At 46.3% G+C, this 19481-nt stretch overlaps 1 protein-coding gene and 1 long non-coding RNA gene across 8 annotated transcripts in view; one reads left to right on the forward strand and one right to left on the reverse strand.

The window, feature by feature from the left end:
* Positions 1-19481, forward strand: part of PI4KB (phosphatidylinositol 4-kinase beta) — a 37712-nt gene continuing 18231 nt past the window's right edge. The window contains exons 1-7 of one of the 7 annotated variants that reach the window (XM_077156035.1): positions 1-429; positions 1321-1519; positions 8382-9318; positions 13930-13974; positions 16395-16622; positions 17496-17723; positions 19277-19386. In XM_077156035.1, coding sequence (XP_077012150.1) covers positions 1515-1519; positions 8382-9318; positions 13930-13974; positions 16395-16622; positions 17496-17723; positions 19277-19386 — 1553 coding nt within the window. In that variant the 5' untranslated portion in view covers positions 1-429; positions 1321-1514. Of the gene's footprint in view, positions 430-1320; positions 1520-4660; positions 7882-8381; positions 9319-13929; positions 13975-15275; positions 15345-16394; positions 16623-17495; positions 17724-19276; positions 19387-19481 lie in introns of those variants that run through there. The other 6 variants (XM_077156033.1, XM_077156037.1, XM_077156034.1 and 3 more) reach the window with 6 other exon arrangements.
* Positions 10504-12653, reverse strand: LOC143679764 (uncharacterized). Its single transcript, XR_013173935.1, has 2 exons — positions 12292-12653; positions 10504-11182 (listed from the first exon to the last, which is right to left on the reverse strand). It is a non-coding gene; the product is annotated as an uncharacterized LOC143679764 (long non-coding RNA).

The following is a 19481-nucleotide window of genomic DNA, read 5'->3' on the forward strand; positions in this document are numbered from 1 at the left end:
CAGGCTCCAAATACCTCTGCCCCACCCCTTTCTGTTTCTGAGCAGGCACGGCCCGGGCGACTCACCCGACTTCTTTGGTTACTATGGGATCGGTAGGGTACTGAGCTTCAGGGAGGCAGGGAAGCACATCTCGGGAAGGGGCCTGGACTCAGGAAAGGAATTTCACCTCGAGACCTGCTGGGGTTTTGCCTTGGTTTTGCGGAGGGGAGAAAAGGAGGTTGGACGGCTCGGTGGAACTTGAGGCAGCGCGAAGGCCCCTCAGGCAGTGCCGAGGGCAGCCCCGCAGCCGGGGCCTGGTGCAGCCGCCGCCACCGCTGTCAGGGAAGCGGAGGCGGCCCATGGATCCCGGGAGCGGCCGCTGCTGCTGAGGCAGCGGTGCCGGCAGCCCGACGCCGACCGCCCGCACCCCCTCCGCGGGAGTCCCCGGAGGTAAGCGACTCTTCTCCCTTGAGTCCTTACCGTCTGGGGAGGGGACCCTCTGCTCCCCTGTCCCGCACAGCCTCCCCCGCCTGGGTTCTACCACAGAGCCGCGCTCCTGCCGGCAGCTGCACCCCGGGCTCCTTCTCCACCCTTTTCGCTCAGGCCTGGGGGTTCTCCTCTGCTTTTTGGCTTCCCGTACAGTTTAGCTCCTCCCCTGCCCCGGGGATTCCCCCCTCCCTCATTCTTATTCCTGTTGCCTCCGTACCGACCGATTTTCTTTTAAGTCTTAAACCCTTTCCACATCAAGACGCCTACCGTAATGTCCATCCTTGTTTCTCTTTCCTTATCGTCTGTGCTTTTGCCCAAAACTTTCCCCATGGACACCGCCTTTATTCCTTTTCCTGTTTTGCCCCTTTCCTCCGAAGCCTGTACAACCCCGACTTTGGGTTCCCATTTCCCTGAGCTGAAAAATGTGGCCCTCTCTTCCTCTGCTTCTTCTGATTCCATTACCTCTGCGCCAGCCAGCCACCTGACTCCTGGCTTCCAAGAGTCTATTCTCGTCTTTTTAAGAGATCGCAGGTCCTTATCATCATTCCCAAAGTATGATTTACATTCTGCTTTGACCGCCTTCCTTACTTTTCTTTGGGATGCTGTATGACCCCTGTAACTTTGTTTAGCTTCCTCCCTCTTCCTCCCTCCCTAATTTCCCAGCCTCTGGAGGTTTGTTCCTTAGGGAGAGAACTCTGACAAGGCCCCTTCCTGTTGGGGTTTTCCAAATTTGATTCTTCTCCCTCGAGTTTCGAGAATTTTGCTGACTCTTGTGACACTTGGTTCCGTTTTCCCTGTGGTCTCTGTGTAGTCTATGTCAAACTTCTTATCATCACATACCACTTATTTCAGGATCAGCCAGACCTTGAACTAAGAAAAGAAGTGTTTTGGGAGGAGGAGGACCTTCAGCTGTCTCAGTCTTTTCAGGACAGAAGGGTGTTTCTGAAGGATGGAGCAAATTTTGATGACGTCCCTATCATGTTACACTTTGTTCACTACTCAGGAGCAACGAGTAGGAGGAATGCACAAGACTGGATGGAAACTGAATGAGGTTGTGAGAAATTTTGTTTAGGATTATTTAATTTTAGGCTTGTTTTAAAGGGTTCACAGAATAGTTTCTTCTCCTTCCTGTGCTTTAGAGGAATAAGTTTAGGTGTCTATGGCTTGCTAGCATAGTTTTGGTTAATTTCATGAGAATACAGGCCAGGGAAGAGGTTGGAGAGTGGCGGGGGTGGTGAGGATAGGGCGTTGGGTAACTGGGAAAACGAACATGAAACAGTGGAAAGAACTTGTACATTCAGAACCAGGACTCCTGGGTTCAGCATGTGACTTCCTCGTTTGACCTCTAAAGTGACCTTTTGGGAAAATGGCCCACTCTGTAGGCATCAGTACAGTAACTGGCTAATGGCAGGATGTGGGTTGAGGGGAAATTCGACTTGGTTTATATGTGAAACATTCTGTGTTCCTCACACAACAGGTATTTATTAGTAGTGGTTTAGTTGTCCTAAGACTTTTCCTTCATCTTAGTCTCTCTGTCCTATCTTTCTCATCTACAGCCATAGGATTAAGTCAGTTTGAAAGACAAGCTCCAGCCTTGCTTGTTTCATCTCCTTTGCTTTTATCCCACTGCATAAAGTTGCTGACCACCTGTGCTGGTTCTCCCCTGCTTGATCCATAGCTCCAGATTGTATAGGTGGAAAGTATGTTTGTGGGAAAGCCCTTTGAGGAAACTGGCTGGACAAGAAAACTGGTAGTGAACTGGATCTTAGGAAAGTAGTTGCTGCCTCCTATGCTATGTCTCTCTCTTGGCCTGTGAAAAGGGCATGTGAAGTTCCATTCATCCTCTGACTCTAGGCCTGTTCTGAGGTGGTCTTGTCCCACTTCTCCCTTGTTTCCCTCCTCTTTATCTAGAGGGTAGTCTCCTCAATTCATTCCCCCCTTTTTAGGAGCAGTTTTACTGCTTGGAAGCATCCGCAACCAGAAGGCATATTTCCTCTAGTTTCCCTGCCTTCTTAGAGCTGGGTTCACACAGCATAGTAAGAACATTTTTACTGCAAAGCCACAAATTGAGATTCTTTGATTTTGGTAAGAGGTTTGGAAGTAATCTTTTAATAATTATCCTGGGACATGGTAGAGCTAGCCAAAGTGCCCTTGGGGTTTGAGGTGGGAGAGAGAAATAGTTCAGAGAGAGGTGAGTGTACCGGTTGCTTTCTTTGCCATCTGTCTTTTTTAGCAGGACCTCCCAGAGCTGGCTTGGGCTGTCTGGCTGGAATCTGCTTATACCAGCTCCATGGCCTGTGTGGAGAGCTCTTTGATTCAATATTGACTTAACTACTCTGAGACCACTGCCCTCCTTACCTTCCTTCCAGTAGCTTGAGAATGCCCTCTCCCCTGATAACTAGCCCCTCCCCTCCCCTGAGGCCTTGGGTAAGCATTTATCTGATTCCTGGTGGGCCTTGGAGCCTGCTTGACTGCTTGGCCCTGAATTTCTACAAGTAAAAAGGAATACTCAAGTCTCCACCTTTCCCATTGAGGTCAAAAGAGAAAGATGATCTGAGACCTCTTTAAAGAAAGGTTTGAGTTAGACTTTAAGACATGAGGAAGAACTTCTCAACAGCAGAACAGACAGCCTAGAGTGATATGGAGTCTCGCTCTCTCTGTCTCTCTCTCTCTCTCTCTTAACGTTTTTTTATTGTGAAATACAACATGTATACCAAAAAGCAATACGTTTCAAAGTACATTATAACTCATAGTTATAGAACAGGTTTCAAAGTTTGGTGTGGGATACAGTGCCACAGTTTCAGGTTTTTCCTTCTCGGTGCCCCAAGACACTGGAGACTAAAAGAAATATCAGTATAATGATTCAGCTGTCATACTCATTTGTTAAATCCTATCTTCTCTGTTATACCGCCTCCTTTTCCTTTGATCTTACTCCCAGTCTTCAAGGGTATGTAGGCTATGTCTTTCTATCTTTTTCATGTTGGAAAGGGGTGTCGACAGTATGAGATGAGGGATGGAACTAGTTGGTGTTCTTGGAGAGGCTGGCTGGCCCCAATGGGGTTCAGGACTTATCTGGCCTAGGAACCATCTGAAGGTTGTAGTTTTCTGGAAAGTTATCTAAACGCATGAAACTTTTGTAGAATCTCAGAGCCCTAGTAGTTCTTTAGGATTAACAGGAATGGGTTGGTTGGGCTTTGGCAGACCGTGGCAGTTGGCAATACCTTGCTGAAGCTTGCTAAGAGTAGCCTTCAGAATAGCCTCTTGACTCTATTTGAACTCTCTTAGCCACTGATACCTTGTTTTGTTACATTTCTTTTCCCACTTTTGGTCAGGAAGGTATTGTCAGTCCCACCGGGTCAGGGCCAGGCACATCCCTGGGAGTCATGTCCCACATTGCAAGGGATGTCATATTCCACAGAGTGGCCAAGGTAATGATTTTACTTGCAGAGTGGGGCTTAGAGAGAAAGAGGCCACATCTGAGCAACAAAAGAGGTTTTCTGGAATAACTCTTAGGCATAACTATAGATAGGCTTAGCCTCTCCACTACAGAAATAAATTCCTTAAGAGCAACCTCAAGGTCAAGGACTTGGCCTAATGACTTGGGAGTCTCTAGTGTTTGAGAGAGTATCAGGGGTTTCCCCTGGTGGGAAAGTTTAATAGTTACATATTTTTTCTCCAGTCCTGCAACAGAATTTGCCAATGCTTTTTAATTATCTACCCAATATACTCTGGGATGTACCCAGGCATTACTTTAAGGTTTACAGAATTATAAGCCCTCGTCCCCATTTGGGGCTCCATTTGTTTAGGTTCTTTAAATGGGAGTCTCTTTATTATTAAAGGAATATATGGTATTCCTTAATGGTGCTTAAGAGTTTCTGATGAAAAGCAGTAGTCCCTTTCCACTCATTCCTATTCCTGCACCCTCAGAGTTAACCTCTTAATTATCTCAGGATAATCACTATTATCTTAGATAAAATGCTTGTGCTTCTATTTCTTGGTTTATTAATTGTAATAAAAGAGGATTTAGCTTTAGAGGATTTAATACTCGCTATTTATATAATTATTTCATTTTTATTTCTTCTACTGGATACCTGTATAATTTTAAATAATATATTTGAACCTCCTTTTCTTGTCCATTAACCTTTTGTGTGTGTGTGGTAACATATATAACATAAATTTACCGTTTTAATCATTTTTAAGTATACAATTCAGTGACATTAATTACATTTACAATGTTGTGCTACCAACACCACCAAAACTTTTTCAGCACCCAAAAGGGAAACTCTTTACCTCCTCCCCAGTCCCTGGTAACCTCTAATCTACTTTCTGTCTCTATGAGTTTGCTTACTCTAAATAAATGGAATCCTACAGTTTCTTAACTATCCACTTTGTAGGATGAAGATACTAGCATCCCTATCCTTTTTCCACCTTACCTGATCCATCTCATATAGAGATCTTTTAAAAGTAGGAGGAAAATTGAGCTCACCTGTTTCCTTGGAAACAGATCACTAGACCAAATGATCTTTCAGAGACCATTTTAAGAAAATACAGGCACATATAAAAATATCAGGGTTCGTCAGGATCAATCCATAGTTCCTGGAGGAAGATTTGAATAAGGGCATGATAATTAGCTGGGTGAGGAGATTGATTTGGAGTTCTTTACCATACTGTCCTAGCAGAGACCAACCTAGTAAATCCTTTCACGGAGACTACGGAAAGACTGGTTGCTTAAAATCTTTTGCAGTAAGTGGGGGGACTCTAGTGATAAGTGATAGCCTCCCCTTCTCTCAGAGTCTTTCCCTGCAGACATGTACTTAAGTGCTCAGTCACACAAAACACGTGCATATGCACCCTCTCTGTGCTTCCAACTGCTGCTCTACTCTGCACTGACCTTTAACAACCAACCCCCTGATGCTCAGACCAGGATTCCCTGCATTGCCCAGACATGAGCCTGGAGCCCAGCATTTGTCAGTACTCCCTGCATCCCCTTTTTAGGAGCCATCTGGTAGGCTTTAGGTAGCCGTCTGAGTGGGGACGGCCTCATCAGTGTCCCTTCCAGTCCAACTGGAATGTCAGTTTAGGCTCCCCATGTGAAGTGTGGAGCTTCTTTGGACATAGTTGTTTGAACATCCTTGTTAGGTGGTGAATGGAGAGTAACATTATCTGTGAGGACCACAGGAGTCATTTGACAGTAAAGATTTGGATTTTCTTCACTTACTTTTTTCTTATTCTGACAAGGGAAAGGGTGGTGAATGTGGGACCTGTTCCTTTTTTCTTTAGCTTCCTAGTCCTTTCACTTTCTTTAGAATGGTTACCCATCAAAGGTATACTTTTCTTTGCAGTTGAAAATTAATGAATTGATGTTGACCATACCTGAATTTAGATTTTGGAGAATCCCTTTTCTATTTCTTTCTGTGTAAATTGCCAAAACCTCCTTCATCCCTTCAACAACCCTCCTCCCCTAACTTCTACCCCCAATGACTTAACTTCAAGATGAGGTGATCCATGAGTTCCATAGGACCTAGGAGGGAGGCCCAGCCCCAGTTTTGTTGTTTACAGCATCAGAGCTGCCTAGATAGTGGAGGAATCTGGTTAAGCTGCCTCCTGGCATCGCCTGGTTCCCTGGAGAGTGAAGGCTACCTAATGGGGAGGTCTGTTCAGTGGGAAAGTCCCCTGAATACTGTGATATGGGGTACCTAGCTCAGACCCGGGAGTTTTTCTCCTTTTGTCTGTGGAATAAGAGAGGTGACTTTGAAGTCTCTGGAATAGAGGAAGAGGAAAGGATAGGTCAAGTTTAGAGAGATTGAGGGGAAAGAAAAAAGAGAATTGGTTGTATAGGACGATTGAGAATTTTTCTAAGCTGTCATCTTTTTTTAAGCAGATCTAGAAGGTAGGTGGTCCCCGTTGAATTACAGTGACTGGTGCAAAGTGCTCTGCAAAGGTGTGTCAGGGAATGATTAAAGCGTCGTTTTAATCCTGTGCAACCCACAGTTGCAAGTAGTGACAGATCCACCTAGGCAGCCATGCTGTTCTGCTCAGAGGGCACGGCCTGATTTTAGAGGAGCACAGTGAAAGAGTTGCCACCTTCATACTGATACCAAGCTCAAACTGTATCAGGAATTCAAATTTAAGGGTGAACTTTTTGCTTGACAGTTTTCAGAGAAAAAGAAACAGAAATACCTCTTAGTGATCTGTGAGAACAGAAGAGTTCATGGCAAGACTTAGGTGGAGACTGATCAGAAGCAGGAAACTGGACTTTGTGACGTTGGTCAGATCAAACTATCCTTGGGCTCTTAACATTTTAGAGGTGCAAGAAGAGGTACTGGAAGGGTGGAAAGGGCACCTTCCAGAGGTAGTGATTCTCTGTCAGGAGAAGCTGTATCTTGAACCTCCGCCCACCTACCCGAAATATATGCACCCGGGGTCACCAGGGTCAAAGGTGATGGCACTAAGGTTGAAAATCCCCTTCAATTCAGCTCTACAAAAGCCTCTGCCTTGCTCTTCCTCACACTCTTGTGTATGTGTTAGACTCACTGTGTTTGCGCTTTTATGAAGAGGCCTCTGAGCCCATTGGCAACAGCCGGATTCTGGAGCTGTGATTGGTGTGACATTAACAGTGTGCCTCTTCCAGTCTCTGCCGTGAAACCGCCTCCTGTTCTGCACTGACCCTCCTGATCTGGGGACTCTGAAATTTCCTCCTGTTCTGTACTGATCCTCCTGATCTGAATTTGGCCAGGCTCTGGAGAATAGTTCTTGGAAGGCAGTGGCTTTTGTCAGCACTGAATTTTCTCCCAAGAGCCCATCCAGGGAAGGGTCCTTAGTCTTGTGATTCCTGTTCCTCCCTCTTCTTTGGACTTTCTAGACTCATGAGTCCCAGCCTGATTTCTTCTTGCTATCCCATGCTATCCCAGAGCCCTTTCCAGGGAAAGTAGTAAACTGTATTTATATAGATTGTATTCGTTGCATACTACCCTTTTAGATGATTAAGATTCAGTTAGCGTTTATTGAGTGCTATTATTGCTAAGGTCTCCTATGCTAGATCCATCCATATATATGAGGATGTTCATTCGACAGGGCAACAGTTAGAAGTAGACAGGTTATTCCCATTTTGTAGCTGAGGAAACAAATTCAGAAGATAAATGGCTTGCATAAATTTATACATCTCATGATGGCATAGCCAGAATTTTTAATTCCTGCCTGTCTGACTGCAAGTCCAAGGCTCTTTGCGCTATATCTCAGCTGCCACAGCACTAGAGAAGGAAGGTATGATGTCATGAAATCAGACAAGCAGAGAGATGGCACAACTTCAGCAGGATTGATAATAGTTGTTTTAGGATTGTTTTCTTCTAAGTGAATCCTGACATGGTGTTTGCTGGCCCTTATTCTCTGAGAACTTTGAGTCTAAAAGAGAAGGTAAGAATGTATCTAACTAGAAAAAATACATCAAGACTTTAATACTAAATAGAGACAAGGTGCTCAGGGCCTGTGTGTAAGGTATTATATAAGTAAGGGGAAAAGTTTAAAGGGGAAAAGAAAAAAGTTGTGGCAGGCATTTAAAGGGAGGCTTGGGAAGGGCAGGAATATAGAAAAGTATTTGAAGAAAGACAAGGGAATAAGACCAGAAGCTTCCCAGTATACTTGAAAAATTTGTAAATCTGTATAAACATAAAGCATCCTTTCTCAAACACAAGAACAGAGGCTAAACTGACTAAGAACAGAAGGAATGATGAGTAACGTAGTGATCAGAAGTGGAGGTAGTCAGGGAAAACTTCCTGGGAGGAGAAGATTTCTCATCTGATTTTGAGAGGAGGTGCCTGGGAAGGCTTCATGGAGAAGGGAGGACCTGGGGATGGCACCACTAACCAGTGTGTGTATGTGTCTCCCTTTCTTTTCCTTCCTCCCTCCTCCTGTAGCTTGGAAGCTCGAAGTCTGGCAGTGGCCATGGGAGACACAATAGTGGAACCTGCACCCCTGAAGCCAACTTCTGAGCCCACTCCTGGCCCATCAGGGAATAGTGGGGGCTCCTTGCTAAGCGTCATCACAGAGGGGGTCGGGGAACTATCAGTGATTGACCCTGAGGTGGCCCAGAAGGCCTGCCAGGAGGTGCTGGAAAAAGTGAAGCTTTTGCATGGAGGCATGGCCGTCTCTAACAGAACTACCCCACCAGAGTTGGTCAATGGGGATGGTGTGGACAGTGAGATCCGTTGCCTAGACGATCCACCTGCCCAGATAAGGGAGGAGGAAGATGAGATGGGGGCCACTGTGGCCTCAGGCACAGCCAAGGGAGCAAGAAGGCGACGGCAGAACAACTCAGCCAAACAGTCTTGGCTGCTGAGACTGTTTGAGTCAAAACTGTTTGACATCTCCATGGCCATTTCATACCTGTATAACTCCAAGGAGCCTGGAGTACAAGCCTACATTGGCAACCGGCTCTTCTGCTTTCGCAATGAGGACGTGGACTTCTATCTGCCCCAGCTGCTTAACATGTACATCCACATGGATGAGGACGTGGGTGATGCCATCAAACCCTACATAGTCCACCGCTGCCGCCAGAGCATTAACTTTTCCCTCCAGTGTGCCCTGTTGCTGGGGGCTTATTCTTCAGACATGCACATTTCCACTCAACGACACTCCCGTGGGACCAAACTACGGAAGCTGATCCTCTCAGATGAGCTGAAGCCAGCTCACCGAAAGAGGGACCTGCCCTCCCTGAGCCCAGCCCCTGACACAGGGCTGTCTCCCTCTAAAAGGACCCACCAGCGCTCTAAGTCAGATGCCACTGCCAGCATAAGTCTCAGCAGCAACCTGAAACGAACAGCCAGCAACCCTAAAGTGGAGAATGAAGATGAGGTAAAATTCTGGGGATGAACAGAGGGGCAAGGTGGCAGAGGGCTGTATGGAGACAGGATGTCTGGTTATTCTGTCCTTTTCTCTCCTTCCCTCTGTTTCATTTCACTGTGATAAAAGCATGGAATGTTAGAATGGAAAAAGACCTTATAATTCATGTATTCCAACTGCCTCATTTTACAAAGGAAGAACTCAGAGACCCAGGGAGATAAAGTGACTTGCCTCAGGTCATATAGCTAGTTAATGACAAGGCTGATACTCCTGACTTTATCTAGTGTTGTTTTTTCTAAACTGTACTGCCTCCTACCCTGAGTTGATCTGGGATATCTACCAGAGCCTCTCAGAACCGCAGCCATAGGGAGGAAAAGGGACTAGGGTCTTTGTGTGTGTTGGGGGAAGGGAGGTATTAAATACGACATCAGCTTCGTTCTCCTGTCCACTCCTCCAATAATCCATTTCCCTCATCCCCTGAAGATCCTGCTTTTTGCTGATATAAGGGTACTTAGGGTTCATTCCCTATAACTAAGGTATCTGCAGAATGCCCTCCTGCCTGCCTTTCCTTGTGGGAGGGGTGTCTTGCTGATATCTTTCCCATAACATATTGGTGAAGGACAAAGAGAAGAGGGAAGAAATATCAGTTTGGAGTAAATCTCAGGCACACCCAGTGTGCCTAGTCAAGGAACTAGAGGCTGGGAAGAAGAGTAAGTTACAGCAGCAGTTGCGAGTGTCCACCTTAGGATACAGAGCAGGGAGCAGACGAACACATTGGTAGGTTATGCCACCCTCTACTCCATATCTGGACAGATGGCAGGAGAAGTTGCCCGAGGGACAACCGAATGTTGGTGACCTGGTATCCCAGCCAGACAATGGTGCTCTAGTCCTCCCCTCTGACTGAGTACTGGCCAGGCTTCCATCCTGGCCACTAGTCCAGCCTAGGAAGGAAGGGAGACAAGAACGAGGAATTTGCACTTGTTGGAAATCATACATGGCCATGGCCCTGGCATCTGCCTCTGTGGGGCACATAATCCACCCATGTTTCTTGTACAGTGAAACTTCTTTCAGTGAGGGGGAGCCAGAGTGACTAGGGAGAAGAAAAGGCAGGGAGCAAGGCTACCCTGTCTACACTCTCTGGAAATTAGATATTTTATTATAATTTGGTCTGGTTGTTGACCGAAACTGAGAATAATATTAAAGCTAAAAGAGCTAACATTTATTGAGTACTTATGAAACAGGCATTGTGCCAAGTACTTTACATTGAATCCTTAGTCCTAAGAGACAGGTATTACTTTACCAATGAGAAAACAAGCTTAGAAAGGTTAGGTGATTCCCCCCAAATCTTTTACTTAGTGAATGTCAGATCAGGACTCAAATCCAGATCTGCTGTTTGTGGTCACTCAGCTGGGCTGCCTTGGCTGTATCTCAGCATCTGTTTCCTTAGGTCCTCCTGCTGGGTTTTTCTGGGTCTTCATCTGTAAGAGGCCATTTGGGGACTGACCCAGGCCTTGGCCATTCTAGGCTTTCACATCCATGCACAGGCAGAGCCAAAGCTGTTCCTAGAACCAGAATGGACCACTTCTATGTATGGTTGACCAGGGTCATGAAGGAAATTGGTTGCAGAGCAAGAAGAGTCATCCAGATGACTGATGAAACTAATGTTACCAAAGGTCGGAGAGCTGCCTCCTCTTTCCCGTGGCTGTGTGAGTGTGAGCAGCTGGATAGGAATCCCTTGGTACCTCTTGTCAGGCTTGGTTTTCTCTGTATCTGTCTTGTAGTTCTCATCTTAGGACCAGGAGAGCTGAGGCCTCAGGACTTTTCTTAGGCTGTAATGATGTCCTTGGTCCCTCTTCCTTGCATCTTAGCCCTGCACCTGAATGGGATAATGGAAGACACTGAGAGACAGGTATTCTGTGAGTCCTTACATCTTCTAGGGTGAGTTCTCTAGCTGTCATTCTTGCCAACTTGGCTCCTGATCTTGGATCACTAAATCCAAGAAAGGAAAGAGATAGCACATCCCCAAAGCACTCATAGGTTATCTGATGCTGGCCGAACTAGAAACTTGAATCTACTCAGGGTACTCAGGAAATGTGATCAAGAGCGAGAGAATAAATACGAGTATCACTAGAAATCTAAGCATTGAAATCTTCAGAACAGGAAGGCTTTCCAACCCCCTTTGGCATTTTGAAGATACATCTGTCAAGGCCTTTATCCCCAAAATAGCAAGGAGACTGGTTTGTCTTCTACTCCTGCTTCTCCTCTAGCATTCATTCATTCTACAAATAGTTATTGAGCTTGTACAGTGTGCAAAGCCCTGTGCTAGAATCAGTGGAGAATGGAAAGGTAAATAAATAGTCCCTGCCGTCTAGGAACTTACAAAGTAATATGGAAACCCCATAAACTAGGGAAGTGTTTAGTTTGTGATTTTCTTGCAAAGAGATTTTCTGTCTATACGCAGGAAACATACAAATTATTAAAACAAAGTGCATAATTTTCTGAGGCCTGAGCAGAGACACCCTAGAAGGAGAATCTCCAGGTGGGACCTGATGCTCTCTGCTCCCCATCTTTTGCTTTCCCTTTAGTTTCTGAGTTTACACATACACTCCTACCCTGGTAGAGGAGCTCCAGGAGGGTGAAGTGAAAACTCAGAGAGGAGGCCCAGGGACTGCTTGTACAGTTCTTTTCCTACCTAGAGTCTCCCTATAGAGCTCTTTGCCCAGATCTCACAGAAATTTCTGTTTTCTTTCAGGGAGGGATCCTTTGCACTCTCCCTCACAATCAGAGAGCTCTAGCACTTATTTCTCCCATATTCCTTCTCCACTACCCCCAAAACCTGTCCCTTTAAAGCGGTTTTAATCTGCCTAGTCCTGGATTCTGCTCAGGACTTTTTCCTTCCCATCTATAACCAAATGGTAAATAGTTTGGCATGGGATAGGGGCACAAGGAACAGAGAGTGATTTAGGTACCATGCCCACCCTGTACCTTTCCCTGGCATAATGACACTTCATAGATTAGCTTTGTCTTTTCAGGACTGCGACCTTTATACAGAGAAATCTGCTGCATATCACACTGGAATCCCCAGTGGGCCTCCTGGCCTGTTGTGTATCAGCTTCTTGGCCTCAGCTTTACTCTCTAGAGCTGACTCAGTATAGGGACTCAAGTCCAGGGGTTAGGAGAAAAGGAGCAGGTCATGGCACTCCTTTCCCTCACGGCCGTTAGTGAGTCAGACAGGGGTCCTGCAGGTGTCACACCTGCCTGCTGTTCCTTCCCCAACCAACTCTTGGGTAAAAATTGAACTACTAAGTCACAATAGACCCTGTCATCCTCACTGTCTCAATGTTCACTCCCACCTCTGCCCAAAGTGAAAGACCTGTTACCTTGGGGGAGTGTTTCCAAGTTTGGCTTCTCCCTCAAATGAGCCCCTTTCTCCAGATTCTTCAAGGAAGGACCTGACTATGGAACTCCAGATAGAATATAAATTAAACCAGAGAACTGAATTAAGTAGATGCTTGAAATGCTGATTCCAGAGTAGAAGCTCAGTAAGCACTGCCCTCCTGCCCTGGGACCTCTCAGGACTGTCTCTTAAGGCAAGGCCTCCCCTCCTGCAGGTTTGTGCACACCTGCCATTTCTACTCCCTGCCCTGGTAGACCTTAATTGAACAGAGTCCAGCCTGGGTCCTGTGCATGAAGGCTACAGCAGAGCTGCTCAATGAGAGTTTGACCACTATCTCTTTCACCTGTTTTGCTCACAGACACTAGTAAGGCACAGGGATGGGGAGATGGTTAGATAAATCTCCTGGACTGAGATTAGGCCAGCTGCTGGCCAGCTATTCAGACTTCTTAGGTGGCTTTAGCTAGGACCTAGCTCCCTAGCTTAAGTCACAAATTGTAATTTCTTGAGTGCCATATGAAACAGCCTGGTAGAAATCCAAAGGATGTTTAGTAAATATGAGATTTGTTCATCCTTTAGTCCCACCAGCATCCAGTCCAGAGGTTTCAGGTTCATGGGTCTCGGGTGCTCTTTGTCACATAGGTTCTAGATCAGAGCTAGGCTTCCCAGGGTAATAATGAAGCTATAAGAGAGGAGGTACACCTGGCACTGAAAGTTCAGCTCTTCTGCTTTCTCCCTGAAGTTTCTAAGAAACTGGAAGAACATGGGATTTCCAGTTTGGGGGACACATACCTTGTTAAATTCAATCCCTCCATTGTGGTCCCACGGAGAAGGGTTTGGTTAAAAGCATCTGAGTAGATAAAAAGCAGGGAAGCTTCAAGGTGCAGAACCGCTTACCACCTCAAGGACACAGCTTTAGGGTTTTGTCCTCAAAGGAAGATTCAGACAGGTAACAATAGAAGGGAATAAAGTAAAAAGCAGAGACCATTTAGTCTCTTTTCCCTCTTCTGACTTCAAGGTCTGAGTTGGCCTCCCAGCATCTCCCATAAATGTCAGGATTCTGGGCAGTTGGTGTTTCTGGTTTGACTTTTCTTTCATTAGAGCAGGAGGGTGGAGCTGCACAAGAGAAGCAGTTGTGACCCAAGTTGGAGCTAAATTCTTTGCCTTTGTCTCTCTCCCCTTCCCTTCCCGCCCCCTCCTTCTCCCCTTGCCCTCTGGCCCTTTCCCAGGAGCTCTCCTCCAGCACCGAGAGTATTGATAATTCATTCAGTTCCGTAAGTGGGGCCAGGCTGGGACTGGGTGGCAGGCTCCCCCCATGGCCGCATTTCCTCTCCGTTCCCAGGTCTTCTGAGCCCCCAGGCCCAGGCTGGAGTTAAAAGCCTCTTTCCTTCCTGGCCTCCCAGATCTGGAGGAGTCCCCTTGCTTTCTGCTGCCACCGCCTTGAGCCCAGGCTAAGTTGGGCTCCGTTTATCCTTCTCTCAGAGACAGCTGAGATGCAGTGATTTTCAGCCCCTAGCTCTTGGGTCTCTGGAGCAAATACCTGGGAGAGAGGTAGAATTTACCCATGGATTGGAATCAGGAACTGGCTGGCAGAAACTACCAAGATTTTGTTTCTCCCACCCAGAACCCTTTCCCACATGGCTTCTGCCTTCAGACCATCAAATATTTATTCAGTGTCTTATAAATGCTAGGCTCTGTGCTGGGTGAACTGACTCCAAAAGAAAACAGGACTTGGCCTGAAGGAAACGTTTACATCCCCACAGCTGGTTTTCTTTTTTAACTTCAACCACATTTCTTCCAGGTCTGAGTTCTTCATTATTCCCAGCTCATTGTCCATGATCCCTGATCCCCATTTTCCTTTCATGTTCCCTCTAGATGACCTCTAGACTAACCCTGGTCCTCTGGTCCCACAGGATCTTGGACCTTGTTGCTGGGCAGAGACGTGAGAGGAAATGCTGGACCCTCTGGGAGTTTGGATGATTTTTTTTTACATTTTGTTTGTCTGCCCAATCAGTTTTTTGTGTTCTGTGCTGATCCCCTTTCAGTCATGATTCCTTTCTCCTCCTATGGGCAGAGCTTTTCTCTTGAGGCCTAAGGTCACATTTCTAACATGCTCATGTAACTTGGGGCCCCAGACACAAATGCTGATTTGAGGATGGGTAGGGTCTCTGCCTTTTCTAATCTGAGATGACTATGAATTGGTTTGGGTGGAGGGTCTTTGGGACAGTGATCATTTGCCACCTGAAGTGATGGATTGGGGGATCGGGATGAAGAAGGAGTGACTCTCCAAATTTCCTCTTCCTTCCCTTCTGCTCCTCCATTAGGCCCCTGGGATATTTCCGGGGACCCCAGAAGCCTAGTTCTGTTGTACCCCTTTCTTTCTCTTTAACTCTGTCTCCCCAAAGCACTCCTGACTGACTCAGACACCTGTTTCATTCCTTGTGTGGGCTCTGAGCCAGCTGTCTGTAGGACAGAGGCCAAGAGGCAAACTGCTCCTCTGAACCCTGGTTCTTTTGTACATGCAGAGGAGAGTCCAATACTGCCCAGCTTACAGAAGAAGTTCTTTGTTTTGCAGTGTGAGGGAGTAAGGGTAGAAGTTCTCAATCAGGAAATTAAACAAGACAGAGAGGGAGAGAAAAGCCTGGTGAGTGAAATACTGTTTATATAAGAGGAGGAGATACTGTTCTTGTCTAGCTGCAGGGAGATGGGATGGGGAGCTGGTGGCTATCTTGATGAAAATGCCCTTTTTGGGAGTAGGATGTAGGCTGGGAAAAGAGTCCTCTTTCATATCTAGCTGAGGCCATCTTTTTCCCCACTCCCACCTTATTTCCCAGACTGACCTTGCTCTTCTGGGGATGACTGCAGTACCCAGTGTGAGGAACCAAATTCCTAACAGGAGACCGAGTTGGGGAACCTAGTCCCTGAGAGGTTGGGGAAGAGGACCCTAGGAAAAGTCACAGGAAGAGATGCCTTTAGGGCCATCGTCAGGGGCTAAAAGGAGCTATTGCTTTTTCCATCCACCTACCCCAGTCTGCTCTCTCCATCTGCCTTTTCTTTCCCTGTGAGTTGTCCCTTTATTAAATCAAAATCTGCTCATCCTCTTCTCATCTCCTGCATGTGCACTGATCCCTTGTAAGATATTGTGGGGTGGGCAGAGGAATGCCATGGAAAGCAGCAAAAGTCATTGAATGAAGCGAGTCTTTCTCTTTGAAAGGAGAAATATTATAGGCCCTGCAAGCTCCTCAGCAGAGGTCCAGCCTAAGGGTTCAGATAAGGAGAGGGACAAAGTTGTCAGATGGGTGAAGCACTTCAGATGTAAGCAGCTGTACTCTCTGGGGCCCTGGCTGACCTCTCTGGATTCTGCCTCTGTGCCCATCCTGAAGCCTTAAGACAGAGCCTGAGGGACTCAGGTCTAAGAGAAGAGGGGCGCATCTCAGTGACCTGGCTTAGCAGAATTCACAGTCCCCTTACACTTGAGACATAACCTGTGAAGGAGTGTGCTAGCTGTTCTACCTGTTCCTGACGGAAGCTAATGGGTAGGGTGGAATCTCCTACTAGGGCCAAAAGACAGCTCCTTCCCTGGAGTTCTTCTAGCACTGGGATCTCTGGTACATGGCCAGGTATAACTGATTAGGTGGGCCACCTTTTTCTATGGTATCTTGACCCTCTTCTGTTTCATCCCAACACCTTGTAGCCCATCAGACTTGCTCCTGAGCGAGAATTCATTAAGTCCCTGATGGCGATTGGCAAGCGGCTGGCCACACTCCCCACCAAGGAGCAGAAGACACAGCGTCTGATCTCAGAGCTTTCTCTGCTCAACCATAAGCTCCCCGCCCGAGTCTGGCTGCCCACAGCTGGCTTTGACCACCACGTGGTCCGCGTACCCCATACCCAGGCTGTTGTCCTCAACTCCAAGGACAAGGTAGGTAGGATCTGGCCCAAACTCTACCCATCACCACACTCTCCTCTTATGACTGTCCAGGGTTTGTATATATGCCCAAGGACGCCCCCACTAATATCCTAGACTCCCTCCATAGTTCATGGTGTGTGTGTCATTCATGACCTTCCCTCAGTGCTATTGTGGTTCTGAGAGCCCACCTGTTCCCCTTCTTAGGCTTTGGTTTTCCGGACCAAAGAGGCCTATTCTTTTCCGCTTGCCTCTTGCTGTATCTCAGAAGAGAGTTGCTCTCCACTCACTTTTTATAGTCATTTTAGTGGCTTTTCTCCAGCCTTTCTGTAACTCTTAGACTTTCCAAGTACAGCAACATCAAGGTAGAGAAATAATTCTGTTTGTTTCTAAAACCTTTTCTCATTAAAGTACACAGGGAGAGGAGAAAGGTATCTCATTCACAGAGAGAATTAGCTGAATTTGTCTGCTAGTTGAAAATAGTGTTAATGGTTCAGATTCTTCTTTCAGAAGAAGTACTAAAGGATAGAATCATTCTTGGGACTGTGTCCAGCTTTTCCCCATTCTTTTGTTGAGTGCCTGGGCCCTGTCTTTATGTCATGCCCACTGAGGCTTCCAGACCTTTCGGATGGGCTGTGATTGATAGTTGGAAATGGTTTTGTCCAAGTGCATCATCTGTGCACTTGAGCTTAGCTGAGGTGTTTTGAAGATTTGTATACTCTCTCACAAATAGCTGTTCATTGGACAAGTTCCTTCCCTAAAAATGGTGTTCCTAGTGTCAGGAGGCTGATGATGAGGGTTGGATCTTGAAGTGGGCAGCAGAAAGAAGTATATTATTTGGGGGTTATGGTGAAGATAAGAAAAATACTGATCTCACTTTCCATCCAGGCTCCCTACCTGATCTATGTGGAAGTCCTGGAATGTGAAAACTTCGACACCACCAGTGTCCCCACCCGGATCCCTGAGAACCGAATCCGGAGCACACGGTCTGTGGAGAACCTGCCCGAATGTGGTATCACCCATGAGCAACGGGCAGGCAGCTTCAGTACCGTGCCCAACTATGACAATGATGATGAAGCCTGGTCAGTGGATGACATAGGCGAGCTGCAAGTAGAGGTGAGGGAGCTCCAAGGAGGTAGAGGGACACAGTGCCTATAGCCAGAAGTTTTTAATATGTTTTAGACAAGACAGCACTCCGTGAGGCAGGCTGAGGCAAGTGCCCAAATGAGTAGGGTAGGTAGTAAAGTTTATGAAAGGAAAAAGCTCAGTACAGCTCTAGTCTGAAATAGATTCAGGTGGATCTTCTTTTCAGGTCAAATATCTGGAGGAACTTCCAGACCAGAGGAGTGGGGAAATTTAATCAAAATATTTGCTGAACATCTGCTATACAAAGTTGTGTTAGGATAGCAGACAATGATATATTATACATTCATTCACTCAAGAAATATTGAGAGCCTTCTGTGTGCCAGACCTGAGTACAGTGAGTACAGTGTGCTAGTAAATAAGACTTGTTCCCTGTATACAGGGAATTTGTGATCTATGAGGAGAGAGAACAAGACTAGTGATCAGGTGATTGTAGTGTATATAGTGTGACCCAGGTTGTGATGGAGAGTGTGGAGCATTGTGGGAGCACCTGACGGTGGAGGTAACACTTACTCCAAGTTGGGGGTGGGAGTTACAAAAGATTTCCTGGAAGAAATAACATTTCTGCTGAGGCCTGAAGAATGGGTAGGCTTTAGCTAGGCAAAGGGTATTCCAAGCAGAGGGAATAGCATGTACAAAGGTAAAGCGAGAGCTTGGCTGCAGTGTTGTGTGGGTTTGAGATAGGAAGTGATGAAGAATAAGGCTTGAGAGATCGGCATGGGCCAGGAGTGCAGGATTTTATGTCGGGCATGTACACAACCATACCTCACTATGTGCAAAGACAGAATCTCTGTCTTTGAGCTTATAGTTCAATTGGGGAGACTGGACACAGACATTAAAAAAAAAAAGATTTAAGACATGACAAGACAGTATGTGATAAGTGACGAAGTAAAGGAGTTGGGGAGCAATGCTCTGGTACAAAGGTTGGAGAGAAGGAGGGTCTAGACAGGAGCCTTTGTGTCTGATGGACTATTCTGCCATTAGAGAGAGATGGGGAGGTAAACTTGAATGGCTTAGACTGAACAAATAACCAGAGCAGTCTATCTAGTCTGGAGAGGGTTCTGGACCTAGGTAAGAAAGAATCCCTAGCTTTGGGGAGCTATCAATATGAAATTGATATTCAGTTTTCTGTCACAGCCATTGTAGTGGTTTGCAAACTATAATGTGTGGGAAGTCTTCTGGAGAACTTGTGAAAAATTCAGATTTCCAGATCCCATTCCCAGTAATTTGAATTGAGATTGAGGATGGGGCCTGGGAATCTTCATTTAAGCAAGCATTCCAGCTAATTCTGATGCAGGTGGTTGACTCTTTGAGAAACACTATTACAGGGCCTATGTAAGTATCTAAGCAGCTTGGGGTCCACGTAATCATGACAGTGTGTAATTGGAAGGCTTTCTGAAGCAGTTGGGAAGGGAGGTATGAACGTGACATGGAGATGATAAGCAAAAAATGGTAATGGGAGGAAGAGGTGAAAGAAGTGAGACTGTGCTTGGCACTTCTGACCCGCATTCCCCTGCTCTCCCCAGCTCCCTGAAGTGCACACGAACAGCTGTGACAACATCTCCCAGTTCTCTGTGGACAGCATTACCAGCCAGGAGAGCAAGGAGCCCGTGTTCATTGCAGCAGGAGATATCCGGTATGGCCAGATCAAGTTGCCCCTCAGTTTTCATCCATCCTTAGTCACTTCCTACCTCTTTGTCCTCTTCTTCTTTTTTTTTTAAATTTATTTAT

This window comes from Tamandua tetradactyla, chromosome 4, assembly GCF_023851605.1.
Source record: "Tamandua tetradactyla isolate mTamTet1 chromosome 4, mTamTet1.pri, whole genome shotgun sequence".
Taxonomy (NCBI): Eukaryota; Metazoa; Chordata; class Mammalia; order Pilosa; family Myrmecophagidae; genus Tamandua; species Tamandua tetradactyla.